The following is an 18,164-nucleotide window of genomic DNA, read 5'->3' on the forward strand; positions in this document are numbered from 1 at the left end:
TCAACTTGGTGCCCACAGGAGACTCTCCCTGTTCTTTTTTTACTGTCTGAACTTTGAGGGTGGGGGAGCTCTGCATGTGTTTGAGCCCATCAGTGGTTAAGTCTGTAGAGTGTATTTGCTTTCATCCAGAGCTGGGAGACAAATAGGGAGGGGGTACATTTCAAGGTAACAAGGGGGAGGGACAAGGTTTTATCTATGCGTTAGTTACCAACGATGTCAAAGAAATGTGTCATCTGTAACTCATCTTCAACTCCTCATCACAGCAATGTTCAAATGACCACTGGTGACAAGAGTCTCCTGAAACAGGTTCAATATACTCTACATAAGCTGAAAAACTCTCTCTCTTTTTCTTTTACTATGTCAAATAACTAAAGAAGATAGCTAACTTAATGCTGTTGCTCTGGATAAAATAAAATTGATAATACTTGATCCTCATACTTATTTGTGCAGTGGTATAACCAACTATTAAAATCAGACGCTGAACTACAGGTTTTCTACAAGCAGGCAATCCCAGTAGGAGGTCTAAGACATCTGATGGGTTAAATGGGCCACAGTAACAATGCTCATAGTCTTTCTGCCCCAAACAGCTCACCTGTTCTTGTGGCCATCTCTGTCTGTCTTCAGGGGAGCATGGATGTGCCTTGACACCTCTCTGGAGGTCTGGATTGTTGTGGTGCATGGAGGGGAGGTTCAAGGACTTAGGCCTGCTGTCGTGACGGTGGGGAGGTGGTGGGTAGGAGGCAGCCTCAGGCTTAGAGTGAGGGTAGTCACTTGGTGAGGGGTCCTGTGCCAGCTCTTCTGGGCTTTGGTCGGTGCCACTACTTAGACTCCCCATGCTCATGCTCATCTTGATCTCAGCAACGATTTGGTCAATGTCCTCCTCAGCCTCCTCCCCCGTCTCCCCTTCCACCACTAATACTTTACGGCTGTGGTAAGGAGAGACTCGGACTGAATTCCCATTGTCTTCAGGGGCATAGTAGTCTCCAGTGTAAGCCCTTCCATGTCTCTCCTCCTCATCACCTTCCTCATCTTCCTCCTCATTGGGGCAGTAGTCCTCACACTCTTCCACCTCCTCTCTGTCACCCTGTCTGATGTGCAAGGTGTCTTGCATGGCAGGCTGATGGTGGTGGTGATGGTGGTGGTGATGGTCGAGGATGGGCTCTGGTCGTCCATTGTATATCTGTTCATCAGGATCTTGCTCTACCACCTCACAGCGGACCTCCCCCTCACCTTCATCCCACTCCTCTACCCTATGCCTCTCTCGTCCTGCCCACTCCTCCTGCGTGACCTGGTCCTCCTCTTCTTCTCTCCATTCCTCTTGTGCCTCCTCATCTCCTTCCCTCCACTCTTCCCTCACTTCTTCATCTTCCCTCCACTCCTCCCTTACCACCTCTTCTCCCTCTTCATCTTCCACCCATTCCTCCTCTCTCATCTCCCCCTCTGGCTCCCCCTCCTCAGCCCACCCTTCTACAGCCTCTTGGCATTCATCAGTATGGGATCCGCCTGACTGCATGGTGCCTGCAGCACACTCTCCCTGGCTGTGCTTGAGGCTGTGGTTGCAATCCCCCTGGTTACTGCAATCCATACCCTCCAGGTAGCTGTCGTCTTCTGGGCAGTAGCGGATGTAGTAAGTCACACCCTCATCTTCCTCTGCTAGTCCTGTACGAGTAAACAATAACAAAGAAAGAATATGTTTGTGTACTTTAATAGTATGTCTCATTGGTACTGGCATTTGAGTCCAGAATGAAGTGAAATAGCTTTTGTGAAGCAAACAGCTTTTTATCTCCTGTCAAATGTGTAAATATCTATTTTAATGACACTTTAAGTTATTATAAATTGTGTCTGCCTTCCTGTGAAGAATAAGTTAAGAATATTTTTCTAAATCTAACAATAAACATAGTTAATAATGAAATAAACTAACAGCAAAAAAAAGTTAACTGCAGAAAGACCCTCTCCTAACACTGAAAATATGATGGCGAACACCACACTCACCATCATCATAGTCTTCATCGTCATCTGAGGTGTTGTTGATATAGTCAGAGCTGGAGTCATCATCCAGGCTGTCATCTCCACCGTGGAAATCTGCCTGGTCATGGTCATGGTTATGTTCAGGTGTGGATGGTGTTGGTGGTCGTTGACTCTCATGCTCTGAATCAACATCTTGGTTGGTGTACCGCTTCACATTCAAGTCTGCATCTACATCTTCTTCCAGGTGACTGTGACCCACTTCTTGAGACTTGTGAGAAGAATATTGTGCCTTACAGGGATGAGAGTGGGGTACTGGATCATGTGGCTCTTTGTGGTAGCGCAGTGGGCGTTGCCGTGCTGGGACAGCTTTCGGATCACATGACTTAGCAGGATGAGGGGTGGGACAGGAGGCAGGGCCTGGAGCAGGCAAACAGTTCCCCCCAGTGGTCCCTGGCCTCTTCCTTTGAGCCATGATTGACGGCTTACAAGCCATGCATTGTTAGTGCTCTTAACCTGTGAGACAGGGGAACACAAAGGAACACAGCGTTAAAGCAATGCCAAACACAAATGCTACTCCAGCCTTGCAAATACTCATGAGACAAACGTTCTGCAATATGAAAAGGACCTGCTAAAACACTTAATTAAAATATGCATGTAGTAGTTTCTTTTATCCCACAACAATCCATACAATGCACCTCTACAAACATTGCCCTCCATTTATTTTTCTTACTCTCTTTTTTAATTTTTTTAATGTAACTATGGATTCAGGGAACCAACACCTTTTGGTATAATTGATCCATTTTTGGGGAAACACTTTTTGATGTTTTAGCACAATTTTGGTTTCACATTCTCAGCAGTGAGCTCAAAATGTTGTTCAGCCTCAGCTCTATGAAAGAAGCCAGAACCTATAGCAGTGATATAAATGGACACTGTTGGACAAACAGCAGCTAAATAAAAACCATATCCACACAGGTGCTGAGCATGCTGTATAAAATGATACTCTTGTAGATGATTAGTTAAAAGTCATATCCATCCACCTGTGGCTTATTTGCTGGTAACAGACACAAAAAGCATTTGAGGGGACAAAATATGCAGTTTTTACAAAGTCTCCTGACTACCTGTACAATATATAAATAAGTATGCTTCCTTAAGAAAGTAGCCCAAGTATTTCCAGTTTAGCTAAACAAGATCAGCTTAATTTTTCCAAAATAAAAATAAAAAGGCACCAACAGATGACATTATCCCAATCAAAACTAAAAAATCAATTGTATGGTTTATTTATGATATAAAAGCATTATGAGCATATCATTTACTCTATTTTAACCATTTAAAAAAACTATGTGCATTGTGTATATTTCCATCTCCATGTTCTGTGATGCACTAAGCCACCATCCCCTCCCTGTTGTGTCATATAGTTGCCATGAACAACTGCCCTCAGAGGGGTGATGCTGCTTTTTCCCTTCTTCTTCACTTTAATTATGTTTTCCATCACTTGTGATTAAACTGGTTAATTAGTGCTGTACAGCTTGCCACAAACACATCTCTACAACACAAACACATACAGCAGCACACATTTACACATGTACATACAGTGGGTTGTTCTTTAAATAGTCAAGTGTGCACATAAAACACATGAACTGGACTCTGAACAAAAGCACGAAGGTTACTGACAGACACATGGGCACACCTGATGAAATGCAGCAACATGTTTTTCATTTTAGACATCTCGTAAAAGTTTTGTTACCCCCAGTTTTTGCAAAACCCTTAAAAACACTCCCATCTGGTTAAAATCCATAATACCACGCACGGATTGAATCTCTTACCTGAAGCGGGGATGCAATACACAATAGCCCTGCAATTTGTTGAAACAACGATCCCCCTGCTTCCCTCCCTCATGTTTCTCTTCGCTCCTCCCATCCCCCACTAGCTGCTTCACAGCATGCACCTCCGTGACTCCACCCTCCCTCTTCTCTTATATTATATCCAAGCATCTTCCAGTGGGAGGCTAGCCCCGCCTCAACCTATTCCCTAAAACTAGGGGTGAGGATTGGTAACTAGGGGTAACTGCATCCCCTGGGGACTGTTACCCTTTGACCTCTTCTTTGTTGCCTTCTTGCAATCACAAATCACCATCTTCTAGACTAGTGTGGTGTTGCATTTGTTTAAAATTGATTTTATTGTTTCTGTCTGTTTGTAAAATAACCATGTTATTCAGGAAATCCTCTAAGACCTTCAGTCAGGTGACTTTTCTCAAATCTGCTTTGTCTGACATGTATTTGAGATTTGACTGTGCTTATTCTATTTGCATGCATTTGTACATGAATGGTAATAACATCACAGCATGACACACAAGAGATCTGTCCCACCTGCTTTGTCCCATTATGGAAGACTTTCACTGAATAACGCGGCAAAATACAGCTTTGCCCACAGAGGATGCGTCAAAGTCTCTGTGGATATTTTGTATTTTTCCATATATGATGTTCAGGTTTCTTTACCAGCTAACACACAACCCTTAATTTAACTGAGAGAGAAAAAAACATCTCAAATGGCTTCTGTATTTCTTATGATCTTAATGTGATTTCCATTTTTCCTTCAGCTGACAAAAAACACTTTTGCATTAATTATGGTTTTCCATGTGAGAACCAAAGCATTTGTCATTACTGGCAAAATCCTAATTACTGTTCAGTATTTCCTACTGTTCAACTAAATTTATGTAATTTTACTTGGTAATTAGATCAGAAGAACATGTTTTATTACTGTAGCAGCTTTCAGTAACTGCTGAGGACATACACGCAGTTACTGAACAGATATACTGACTAACTGGAAGACAGTAAGTTTTATTTGCTTTAGCTTAAGGTAGAAGATCCGTTTTTTTACAGCTTACTCTCTAAACTATAACACAGTTTTGCATATTTCAGACCTTGATGACCTAGGCCAGCAGTTTGCATCCAGGTGTTATCAGGCGTCATGTGGTGTGGACTCACAGGTAGTTCTTGTCAGCTCAAGTCAGCGGCACAATTTATCAGAGGCAATCTGTGAAGGAGACCTTTCTCACTGAATGACTGATGTCTTATTTTCTGAGCTTTTCTTTCATTTTTTCTTACTCATTACATATCTTTTTTTTTTTTTGCTAAGCAGAAAACCAAGGGGGACAAAGCTACAGCTTACACAGACAGATATTCTAGGCAAGTTCTTAGGTTGTTCAGAGATTGACTGGATTCATTGTGACAAGAAACTAATTAACTATTTGTTTTGTTTTTCTTTTTCTTTTGTTTTTTTATTTCTCTGCAGTAATATTGGCTCTATATTTACACTAATGAGTAACTCTTCTGCAGGAACAGAATGTATGTGAATATTTTTGTCACTGCTGGACATCAGTATCATCTTTGCCTGAGCAAAAATAGACACTTTTGCAATGATAAGAATGTGTTAGAAAATGGCTGCGCCAGATAAGTTAGGATTTTAAGTCAAACTTTTCCCATGTGTGAGAGCAAATTTTAAATAAAGATAATTGGCCTCTTTTCATGCCTCATTTAAATTCTAGGGTTTCCCCAGTACCTCTCTGACATAAATTTCAGACTATATATATCTTAAGTGCATTAAGTCTCATTAACTTTAATTGCAAATAAATTCAGTATTTCTTCTGGAGTTTATTTTTATATTCTTTCTTTTGTCTGTCTGCTTTATTTTATTGACATGCTATATAAAAATAGTTTCTTTGTGACTATTTGAATATTTCTAGGCATCTTCTAGAGCTGGCAGGACTTTGTTTTGATTCATACTGTGGAAATTATTAGTACATCTTGTACCTTAGGCCATCAGAAGGCCCTTTTTTCAACAATGCTATGCTACATCACAGTAAGTATTGTGTGAAAACAGTATGTTTTTATTTTGCTGTGGCTTATTGCTACAGGCCCTCTAAACTGTACATAATGACATAAGTTAACTTGAAAAAAACTGTATCCAAATAAGTCAAACCTAAACAGAACAAGCTGTTTCCCTGACTTGTTTTAAATATATGCAGCGATATAAACAAGAAATTAAAAAACTTAAGAAAATGAATCAGACTGGCTCAAAGTACAGGTTGTACAAAGTACATAATTTCCATCATAGTGCATAGTGCTGTACCAAGTATCTGTCACCCAAATAAATACTCTGATATGTAGGCACTGATAAAAGTTGCTACCTTCATCACTAAAAAAAGATTTAACACATACACACACACACCACATGTGCAGCACTAACAGCATACCAGCCTGCCCAGTGAATCTCATTTGTCTGTCTTGAGCTACAGCTGGGGACCACTTGAGCAGGGATGTGTCCAAAGGCAGATCTATTCATGTAAGCCACAAAATGCTTCAGCTCGGTAAGAGAAAGCTTTAAATTGCCCTTAGACACCCCTCTCTCTCTGGAAAATACATGTATTATATGATTGTGCATGTGTTTGAATTTACATGGATCTTTGTAGATTGTGTTTATGTTTAAAAGCAGAGATGAAGAGGAGGAAGAGGTTGAGAGAAGCAGTTTGAAAGCAGCAGATGGCTTTGTCAGAATGTGGGCCTCGGGAATACTGATGTCTCTCTGCCTTGAATTTTAAGTCATGACCTCTTATCACTTCAGTGAAAGACAGTCAGGCTTCAGCAGGGAAAAGGCCACAGAACAAATTAAACTCAGAAAGAATCTCAAACACTGAAGATTATCTACCAAGCTGTAACATCGCTTTCAGATCCGCAATACAACAGAGAAATAATCTGCTATATGATGTTTGTTTCTCTTTCATCCTTTGTTTCCTCTGATCTTGCCAGATAATGTAGGTCACCAAGCACTTGAACATCAAATTGACTGTTATCAATGCATAGCAAACACCCCCACACAAATAACACTATCATTTTGGCACACACACAAATAACATTGTGTTTTTTAGGAAATGAAAGCTAAAGAAATATATTAAATTCCTCATATCCATGGGAGGTGCGGTTCAGGAGGAAAAAGCATATTGTCTAATAAATAGATGATGAATGGTTTGATTCCTAGCTCTTCCATTCTATATGTTGGAAGTGTCCTTAGGCAAGTTTGTGGTAGTGAAACCACTGTAAACCGACATAATTAAACTAGAACCAGGTTTCAACACAACCACTGGAAGTGAGATGTAATTAATGAGACATTTTTTAATATCTGTGGCCACATTTCACTGCAGGATTTCTAGCAGGCTGCAAACATATTTGTGGTGGTTAGTAGTGTGACTAATGATAGTTTTTTACTCCTTTTTTCTTTTATAATTGCCAAAAGATATCATGAAAAGTGCCCATCCAAACATGCACTTTCTCTCTTTAAGTTTGAAAATGATATGATAAACAGTTGTTGAGAAAAGTCAAGCACACATACATATATACATATACATATACATATATATATATATATATATATATATGTATACACTACCATTTAAAAGTTTGGGCTCACTTCCCTATTGAATCCCGTGGCAAAGTGACCCCAAACTTTTGAACGGTAGTGTATATATATATACTCCATTTTTAGAGTAGAAATGCCTAAAAGTTGCTGATTTCTTTAATTTGGTTTAGTTAAAGAACATTGAATTGTCAGTAGCAAAGTGGACTTCTTAGTCCTTATAGTAAACTAATTTAATATCTCACATTTGTTCAATACAACTGATGGAAAACAGACATCATGCATCATGAATGGCCTCATCTTATTTATTTTACATCTCATCACAAATAAAAAAAAACTTGTTGGTCTTGTGAAATTTTCAGTTCTTTAACACGTATATATTGCTATTAGGAATAATATGGTATCATAGTCCACGTGTTGTTATTGCTGGTTATGTCAATAGTTATTTTTACTATTATAAATGCTTTTTTTATTCATTGTATTTTTAGAAGGGAAAAAGCCAAATGTGTGTCAGTGAACTTACAGGTATTAGGTGCAACACTGCCCAAGCACTGTTCTGACATTAAAGATCAAACTGGGGGAAAAGGAAGACCTTTTAACTCATGTTTTCCTTCTTAGGGGACTTAGCTCTGCACAACTGCAATCAATATATGTATTTACTAAAGTAACATGTTATTTTCTCACTATAATCCAAGCATGACAGCGAGACAAAATTCGGAAGAACTAACCAAGCGGAGACTCTATGATTCATAGAAACAGCCACTGCATCAATTCATCTGCCATCCTTATCGGGGTCAGCTCTGATCACATGAGCTTGTAAAGATTTAACTGTTGACATTAAACTGGCCTTCCAACACATCAACATCACGGAACATATGTTGATCAACAGTCTTTCATTACCTCACTGTGCTGAGTAACATTGCTAGTAAATGAAGAACAGAAGTATTAGAAAGAGGCAGAGTGAGAAAATGAGTTCCTTCTCTGCTGTCTCATTAAGATTCAGAATTTGTTCTCTTCACAGTCTCCCACTCACTTCGAGATGACAACAGGGAAGACTTATGGGAGCCAGGAAAAGAGGGAAAGCAGAGTCTTGGTGAGCAGCAGGAATGGCACAGGACCACAGAACGCTTCTCTGACACTCTGCCTGCCAATGTCTATTTCAACACTTCAGGCACAACACCACAGACACACCCTCCTCCTTCACCCTTGACTGTTACCATAGCAACTCTTTGTTTTCCAGCTCAGCCTCAAGGAGGACTGGCTCAGCCCATCGTCAAACAAACCTCTGCACAGAATAAACACACATGCATGTACATATTGTACAAATGTTTCCACTGTGCTAATGTAACCCTTTTTGTTAAGAGATTTTCCATAAAAATGATCAGCAGCAGTTTTGTGGTCCTTGCAGAGTTAAGTGGATTTTCTCCATCATAACACATGAAGGCAGAAATAATCCAGCAGATGGGGATTTTGCTCTAAGGGCAATATCTAGTAGCATAAAGAGTGTAAGCATAAAGCTGTCTACTAGTGCGAAATGTCTGCAAAAAACAATATTTTAAAGGGAAAAAATGAGAAGGGAAATATAAATGAAAATAAAGAGAACAATCTCACTGAAACTGTAGACACTAGACATTGAGAGAGCAATATAATAGTTGATGAAATTTGTTGAGAACTGGACCTATCTTCTGTTGCCACTGTGAGGCTGACATATTGCGTGTGGTATTTCTTTAGCTGTTGCATGGTTATGATACCATATATCAGGATCAGGTTTATTAACTTAGATATATCCTAATCATTCTACCAGCATCAAGTAAACACTTTTATTTGTCTGGTTCCTTGAAATCAAAATTCCAGAAAATAAACCACATTCCCCTCTAACTTCGGATAGTAACACACTAAACCAAGATGCTGACAATAGCACTTAATTTAATAATATCTGCCAAAAATCTGGATGACTGCTTGTTGTTTGAAGCATAAAGCACTGACTTATGTAAAGACAGCCTGGCAGAGTCAGCCGTCTGGTACTTTCCTGGATCACTCTGAGGTCATTTGCTTGACTTGCATCTCAGTGACTTGCTGTACAACCCAGTGGGAGGTGAAACATATTGGAGGGTGTTGTCATGTCAATCAAGCTGCCGTTCATGCCGTCTGTTGGTCGCTTGCTCAGAGCAGGTTGACAGCTTTGGACATTTTTGTTACATAATGGTCTGGTCACTTTATCTATTGAGGTCACGTCCATATAATCCTCAATGAAATCACAGAAGGGCCCTTTTTCATATTCTGTTCATCTTCCAATTTATATTTTGTTTTTCCCACAACTGATACTTGCTCATGCAAAGAATACCTTTTTTAGATTTGATATTGCTAAGATAACTTTTTAGTTTGTAATACATGAAAGCAGCATGTCCTTTTTGTTTTTTTAGGGCTCAATCCATAAACTCTAATTTTAGTTAGACACTAGAAATATCAAGTTACAGTTATAAATACAATTTTCACTGGTTTTGTTCAGTAAGAACATGATTAATCTAAAATAATCTAAGAAGCTTAAAGTCTTACATACAACAGAGTATTTGGGCCACATTAAGAAAAATAATTTCTTACAAGCTTCAAGAATAAAGTCATAATTTTATGAGGAAATAAGTTGTAATATTGCAAAAATAAAGTCGCCACATTACAACAATAAAGCCGTAATTTTACAACAATAAAGTCGTAATTTTAGAAGAATAAAATTGTAATTGTACCAGTTCCAGCACCTCCCCCTCCTCAAAAAGCAGCAGCGTCTTCCAAGTCCACCTACTTCTTTTTACAGAATAGATTCATTTAATGCAGATTCTTTTCAAAGACCTGATAGTAACTATAATGTGGTGCTGATATGAAACGTGTGCTAAAGTACAACTTCATGAAAAGCTGCACCGCCCTCATTTTAACAACGTTTCTCTTCTAAAAGAACTGGTTAAAATATTACTTTATTCTTGTAAAATTACAACTTTATTCTCGTAATATTATGACTTTTTCACAAAATATTGCAATTTTTTTTCTACTGTTACTGTTTTTCTTGTAAAATTATTACTTTATTCTCAAAGCCTGTGAGGAAATAATGTGGCCATAATACTCTGTCATACTTACATGCAAAGATAACAGATTGCTAATTAAATTTACAGTTTGTAAGAAATACTGATGTCTAGTGGTAAAGATGAGCATAGAAATGACTTCATATGCCAAGCACGGCTGTGGATGGATTGTCGCCGTCAGCGGCAAAATTCTTCCAGACATAAACATGTTTTAATCTGAGTGAATCCAGTTGCCAGGATGCATTAAAATGAACTACTTTTGGTGCCTTTTAAGGTGTTACTTATCTACAAAGGTTCTCCTATCAAACAAAGCTGGTGCTGCAGTTTTAAAGCTCAGAGGGTTCTCACTTAATACAGATTTGTTTAATCTGTCTATCGCAGGTCAGCTTACATAATGCATATCTAAATTTGTAGATTGGCCAGGATGCACCCAGGCCAAGGAAGGCCTAGATTTTATGAAATGACATGAAACACTAAATATTACCTGGGAACAGTCACAGCTCACAGACAGCTAAGCACTGCTAAACAGCCCCAAAGGAAGACTGATACTGGGGCAATTTCCCAGGGTTTAATCTGAGCTGTTGTCAGGGTTTGGTTACTGATGAGAAGGGGAGAAGTGAGAGAGAGAGAGGGAAAGTGAGACATATACAGTCTATCAAGATATCTTTCATATGAAAATTATAACATCAGGATTATTTGTTGAAGCATGCTTGATAAACCAGCACCTATTGGTGGCTGATATTGCCACCACTACACATACATTACTGGTGAGGAAAATATTTTAAATGTGAAATGTGAGTGAAATTAGAAATCCTCCCACACTGTTCTTTTCCTACTGAGCTCAAATCTGAAATCAAAATAAGAGTATTAGTCTAATAGCCATGTTAATAAGATTATTGAGGTGACTAATTAAAATCTATAGCTGCTCTGCTGGGCTGAGAACATGCAGGGAGAAAACATCCAACATTTATTTTTTCTTGTTTAAAATCAAATTTAAAAACAGGAAATGAGAACCTGAAAAATAGAGAAAATGTAAAAACTAGAAGCACTCACAAAAAGCAGACCTTCACCAGACCTTTTTTTTTATTGCCAATGATTGTGGTCATTAGTTTTGAGTTAGAAGCTCTAATGGCAAAATGATCCCTATGTCCCCATAGAAAAGAATACTTAAAAAAATTCCTGAACCTATGCAGTGATCCAGATCACCCCCAAAACTAATCAGTTGTTCCTTATTCCATTTCTGAGATTTCCTAAAAAATTCAATCAAAATCCATCCATAACTTTTTGAGTTATGTTGCTAACAGATAGACAAACCATGCTGCTGAATACATGACCTCAGCCTTGGTGGAGTAAATAATAAATTTGAATTAATTTGAACTGGAAGACGGCCACTGAGCAGACAATAAGAGAAACTCTTATTTGTGTGCTTCACTGACCTGTCATTCCTTTTAAATTGCTACTTAAAGTCAACAGAGATGGAGGTGAGAATTGCTTTCTGCCTGACACAGTACTCCTACTGATCCTTCAATAAGAGACCTTTTACAACCCTGCTTATTTTTGACACGTTTTGGAATCTGTTTTTTCTTCTGGCTTTTAATCTTGTTTGTTTGCTTGTTTTTTAACCTTCAATCATTTTTTTCAAGTTCCTTCAGGTCCTTTCCAATCTAGGAGCTGAATGATCTGATTTGCTGTTAACAGAGGACTGATAGCTGCTGCAACATAATTAAATTCAGGCTGGACAATACATCTCACTATCAACTCTATTTTCCATGGGTCAGCTCAGATATTAGACTTTAGCAAAAACAGCATGTACTTCTACTCCCACAAAGCTTGATCCAAACTGAGAGAGTCCTGAGAAAAATGCTAATAATATTCAACAGATGTGGTGATGGTCACTGTCTTTAGTGACACAAAAAAGAGCAAGCAGAATTGGGGAGGGAAATATCCTGTTATCTTCTTGAGGGACAGTCTGGCTGAGCGGTAATGACCTGACCTGCTTATATAATTTGATGGCAGGAGCATTAAATTACTTCTGGGTTCTGTCAATTACATTCACCCTTGAGGAAAACAGGTCGACACATACTGTAGTGGTCACGCCATCAGCCCCTAGCCTTCTTCTTGTCTATACATCATCAGTCCAGCTACATATGAGAAAAAAATGCTTTGAAAACAAAACACAACAGTGTTCTCTACAATCATTACAAATTGAAAAAATGGCATGTTTGATCCTCAGAGTTCCAATGTGTTTGTGCAGAAGGGGAGAAAAAATCCAACATATATATATATATATATAAAAAAAAAACACCTGCTCGGTATATTTTACCTGGAGCAACTCCTGGACGCTGGTTCCAGAGCGAAAGATGTGCATTAAGGTGAGTCCAACTACAGTATATGTAGCTGGTATTACTCAACCTCGCACACCAACCTCCTTCCCCACCAGAGAGGTGACGTTCTATGTTCCTAGAGCTAGCTTCTGTGGCCAAGGTTCGGGCTGCCAATGACCCAAACTTCTGCCACTGCTCATCCGGCCACTCCCACAGGTGGTGAGTCCACAGGAGTGGGGGGCTTGAGCAACAGTCTTGTTTACGAGTGAGGGAAGGATGGAACGGGAGACTGACAGATGGATTGGTGCAGTATCTGTCATGGTGAAGAAGGAGCTGAGCCAAAAGACGAGCTCTCAATTTAGAGGCCAATCTATGTTTGTATTCCTCACCTACGGTCAAGAGCTGCGGGTAAAGAACAAGATCACGAATACAAACGACCAAAATGAGTTTCCTCAGCAGGGTGGCTGGGCTCACTCTAATAGATGGGGTAAGAAGCTTGGTCATCCGGGAGGTGCTCACAGTAGAATTTCTGCTCCATTAAGAGCAGATGCAGTGGCTCGGGCATGTGGTTAGATTTCCCCCTTGACACCTTTCCTTGTGAGATGTTCCAGGCATGTCCCAGTGGGAGGAGACACCAGGGAAGACCCAGGACACACTGGAGGGACTACATCTCTCAGCTGGCCTGGGAATGCTTTGGGATCCACCTAGACAAGCTGGGAAATGTGGCCTGGGAGAGGGAAATCTTGGTTTCCCTGCTTAGGCCCAGATTAGCGCCAAGAAAATGGATGGATGGATGGATGGATGGATGGATGGATGGATGCAAATCTATGTATTTGTCCTTATGGATCTTTCCCTGAGCCCAACCTGGAAGCCTGTACACCCCTAAAAGGACCATGAGAGCATGCTACTGAGCTTGATAGGAGTTTTTGTTTTCCATATCATTGCTGGTCAGCTGACAGGATTATTTACTGAGACAGTGCTTACTAGGCCACACAGAGGAAAAGCCCTACTCCCAAAAGAACAAAACACAGACAAGCACAAAGCTTACTTTTGATGATCAATTCAGTCCTATGTTGTGTTGACATTTTGCACAGTTATGTGTGTGTGCATGTTCATGCCTGATACCGGTATGACAATGTGTGCCAGTTGACAGAATTTCTCTAGTTTGTTGCACCTCTGTGTCTGACTGTGGTATGTGCATGGTTTGTGTGCTTGTATCTGTGAAAATGTCCCATCAATCCTCTCAAAGCAGGCAGTTTCAGCAGTGTCGCACCTCTCAGCATCTTTTATATTTTACTGAACCCATGGGGAAACACACACAGTCAGGGTGGATGATTGAAATCTAGCCACCTCCATTTTACTTACACACAAATATATTGCACATGCAGCTCTTTATGCTGTTTTACATTCAGTCCTTAAAAACATAGCAATGTCTGTTCATGTGTGTGTTGCATAATCAACAAAGGTTTTTTTTTTCTTTGTAAGTGCATTAACTTTGAGAGACAAAAGCCATCTGTGAGTCCCCTCATATCAAATATAAAGCTATGCTAATGAGGTTAGGGAATCTTCTCAGATGTGGAAGCCTGGAAACAACAAGGAGACAATAAATGCACCAGCAAGAAAAGTCTGACAGAGGAGGCAAGCCTACTGTGAAATAATGTATGATTCAAAGCTATTTTAAGATCTTGGACTGCTAAACCTAGATTTCTTTAGGGAAATCTTCCTTAGATTGCTCAGTGGAAACTGTGCCAAACAGGAACATAGTCAGTGGTTTGGTAATGAGACATGTTCTGGCTCTGTTATACCTACACAAGGTGGAAAAACATGCATCTCTTCACATTTGCTGATATTACATTGCATCTGCTCTTGTTTGGCCTAGTTTACATGGTGAATTTCAAGGCATGACATGAAGCCATCCAAGAGGAGATGCAATCACAGCTGTCGCAAGACGTACCTCCATTTCCAACATTTCATCCCTTTCCTACTTCAGTGTAAATCCTATAGAAGACACAATAAAGCAAACTATAAAACGAATTAAGAGTTATATTTAATTTTATGGTTAATAAAACAACTTACAATTACCAACTGAAAAGGCAAAGTGACAGAACTTTCAGATGAAATGCAATGATGTAAGGTTTGGGGGTGTATGAATAGCTAGTATGAAAGCTGATGTTGGGGTTTGCAGATAGTAACTATTTTCATGATTAAGTTGCTGATCTAAATCAATCATTGTTAAACAAAATTAGTAACAAATTGATGTAGGTTAGCAAATGTGAGGCTACTTGACTTGTTTCATAAGATTGCCAGCATAAAACCAAAACATATATAAAGTGTATTTTCATGTTTTTATCACTTCAGTACAGACATGGAACCTGAAATTGTCACAAATTAGATGGCCACCACTGGGATTAACATGATTAATGTTTTCATTTTCTTTCTCCAAAGTAAAGCACTGATCACTGTGAAAATTTACCGGCTGCCAGTGTACTTTCAGTTTCCTTTGCTAACATTTTTTCTTGCCAGCTCCATTTTGAGAAAGGCAATATAGGATCCTGTTTGCTGTTTTGTTGCCGTTAGAAATTTAATTCAAATGTGCTGACATTCAGATCTAGCTTAATATTTGCTTTTCAGGCAATATTACAGCTATTTAATTAAGTCTGTTGAAACAACTGCCAGCTGGATGCTATCCATTTTAGGATGTATAAATGCACATTACTTGAGCAGAGACAGTACTGAGACAATGCTTCCACTCCTTCCACTCAAAAAGAAAATGGATGAAATGAAATTCAGCAAAAGTTTATCAATACCTGAAGTGCAAAGCAAAATATCTGTTATGGCTCCTAGGTAGTGGGATATAAGGTGCAGTTTTCACTGAGGAAAGAGTTAATATACAATATGCACAGTCATGTGTGTCTTCATGGGGCATAAGTCACTGTAAAATATATATAAAAATATAGAGTTTTGTTGTAATTGCGAGATCATATTTAAATTGATGATCTTTATGGTTCATTAAAAAGAACAAACTGGTCATTGAGGAAAAAACCATGCTTTAATTATTTATATATATATATATATATATATATATATATATAATTTTTTATGTGAAAGGTCAGATCAGAGGAGAAATAAATCAATGCAAAGATGGCAGCTTGCAGATTTATTGCCTCAGTCATTTCAGTGTGTGTGCTGACTACTAATTTTACTCTCTCTCAGGACCTCAAGCAACTAGGGATCATTTGAGACAGCAAGGACAAAGAAGGGTCTGAGAGAGTTGGCCAAAAGCAACATTGATCCAAAGACGACAAATCTGGATTATTACAGCTCTCATCCAAATCCCCTACATCACAATGTTCTGTCTCTGGCCTCTCAGTTAGATTCAAAAACAACACAGCAGACCCTGCCCCAATTATTTCTCCAACAGGTCTGGTATAGCTGTGGATCAAAAGGCTGGATTTCACCTGGAGGTTCACCTGCTGAGGTTTCTCAGAGCATGGGTTATGTTCAGTATTCTGTGTTTGATCAAGTTGTTTGACTGTCTCTTGTCAGACCATAGAAGTGAGTGAAGAAATAACCTCATCCTCACACCTTTAAAAGCAGCTCTTTGATTGAAGTTACCTTGTGGTCTCTGCTGGGGAGGTCAGACAGTGACAGGAATATATAGGAGATCTCTTGAATCCCAAAAACCCAGGCGTACAATGACAGGACACTGTTTGTTTTGTGTTCTTTATGTGATTATAGAGTCTTTTGTCATCATCTATAGCTTTGATCTTTTAAGTTTTCCAGTTACAAACAACTTCCTTATATGAAATAACTTCCTAATGCACCTCTGAAGTGTCAATAATTGTTCATACAACACTGGTATTAATATATTACTGATTTTATTGATATTTCCTTGTGGAGAATGGATGAATTTTCTTTGTCATGATAGTAGTGCATAGGTAACCTGTTCAAATTGTAATAAACACACCAAATTTGGTACATATCTTCAACACTATTGTTTTAACAAATCTGAATATTGGAACATTGCATAATTGTATTCTGGTTACAGTACCCACCATTTTCCAAAACTGTTTCCAGAAATTACTGAAAAGTCGCATTTTGACCACAGCAAGCCAGACACACCATTAGCATAAAAGTGCAGGTGACAATATTTATTATTACAACATAAATAAATAGAAAACAAGGACATATAGATAATTTGGCAAAGTGATAACTGAAGAAGAACTAAGAAGTTCAGTTTACAATGCTATGATTGCTATGACCAGGGTATTGTATGGTAAGCATGTTAGGACCGTGAAGATGAGGATGTTGAACATGTTGGACAACATGAACCTTGCAGCAGAAATCTAGACATTGTCAATCAGTCAACATGCTCAATTTTTATTTATTAAAAAAAGGAAAAAAGAAGAGTCACGGGTGTGCCAAGCGAGATGGCGGCACCGTAGAGGAGCTCTGACCACCCGCCACTAATTTGAGGTTTTTCTTTAATAACCACCCGTCTCTTCTGAGCTAATTATTTTCTAATGTTATCTCGGACATAATTTGACTACGTTCCCTGTCTGTTTTGACCGTGTAAGAATGGCGACCACATCGAAATATTCCAAAGACGCTAGCCACATGGCCACCCACAACAAGCTAGCTGCTAACGAGGAAGGGACTCCCAACAAATGTGCCGAACAGACGGTAAGTCTTGAAAAGATCTTCGTCGAAGTTGCCGGAATGAATGGTATACTGAAAGGAGTGGCTGCAGACATAATAACAATAAAAGAAACCATTGTGGAACTGAAGGACTCGGTGAACGGACTACAGGCGAGAATGGAGGAGGCGGAGACCCGTATCTCCCACCTGGAGACTGTGACGGAGGGCCTTGGAATGAGCACGGATACGGTGGAGAAAAAAGTGGAAAAGTTATGGGAACGAGTCCAAATGCTTGAGAACCACGGCAAAAGAAACAACGTCAGATTAGTGGGTCTGAAGGAGACATACGGGACTAATAAAAATTTATATTTCTAATAAAAAATTCTCAGTGAAGGGTTGGGAATCAACAAAGGTTGATGTGGAGTTCCAAATCGAACGCATGCACCGAACGCTAACCCCGATGCCGAGTGAGGATCAGCCACCCAAACCCGTGCTGATCCCTTTTTTGAGGCAGTCCGCCTGGGAGAAAATACTGAGAGCAGCTGCGGAGAAACGGGTTATCGATATTCCCCGACGTGATGAAGGAATTAGCAGAGAAGAGAAAGAGGTTTCTGGCCGTGAAAAAAGCACTACAACGTCTGAATGTGAGATACACATTGACTTTTCCTGCTACCTTGAGATTCACGTGGAAGGGCAAGGCACATCGCTTCACAAGCGCTGAGGAGGCGGAAAACTTCATCAACAGACACTGTCA

General features: G+C 39.4%; 1 protein-coding gene across 1 annotated transcript in view; it reads right to left on the reverse strand.

The window, feature by feature from the left end:
- The window catches only part of apba2b (amyloid beta (A4) precursor protein-binding, family A, member 2b), a 62,226-nt gene that overhangs the window by 18,609 nt on the left and 25,453 nt on the right, over positions 1-18,164 (reverse strand). The window contains exons 4-6 of the mRNA XM_041992411.1: positions 1,993-2,481; positions 1,391-1,659; positions 593-1,225 (exon numbers count right to left, since the gene is read on the reverse strand). Coding sequence (XP_041848345.1) covers positions 593-1,225; positions 1,391-1,659; positions 1,993-2,461 — 1,371 coding nt within the window. The 5' untranslated portion in view covers positions 2,462-2,481. The remainder of the gene's footprint in view (positions 1-592; positions 1,226-1,390; positions 1,660-1,992; positions 2,482-18,164) is intronic.

Source organism: Melanotaenia boesemani, chromosome 1 (assembly GCF_017639745.1).
Source record: "Melanotaenia boesemani isolate fMelBoe1 chromosome 1, fMelBoe1.pri, whole genome shotgun sequence".
In the NCBI taxonomy this organism is placed as follows: Eukaryota; Metazoa; Chordata; class Actinopteri; order Atheriniformes; family Melanotaeniidae; genus Melanotaenia; species Melanotaenia boesemani.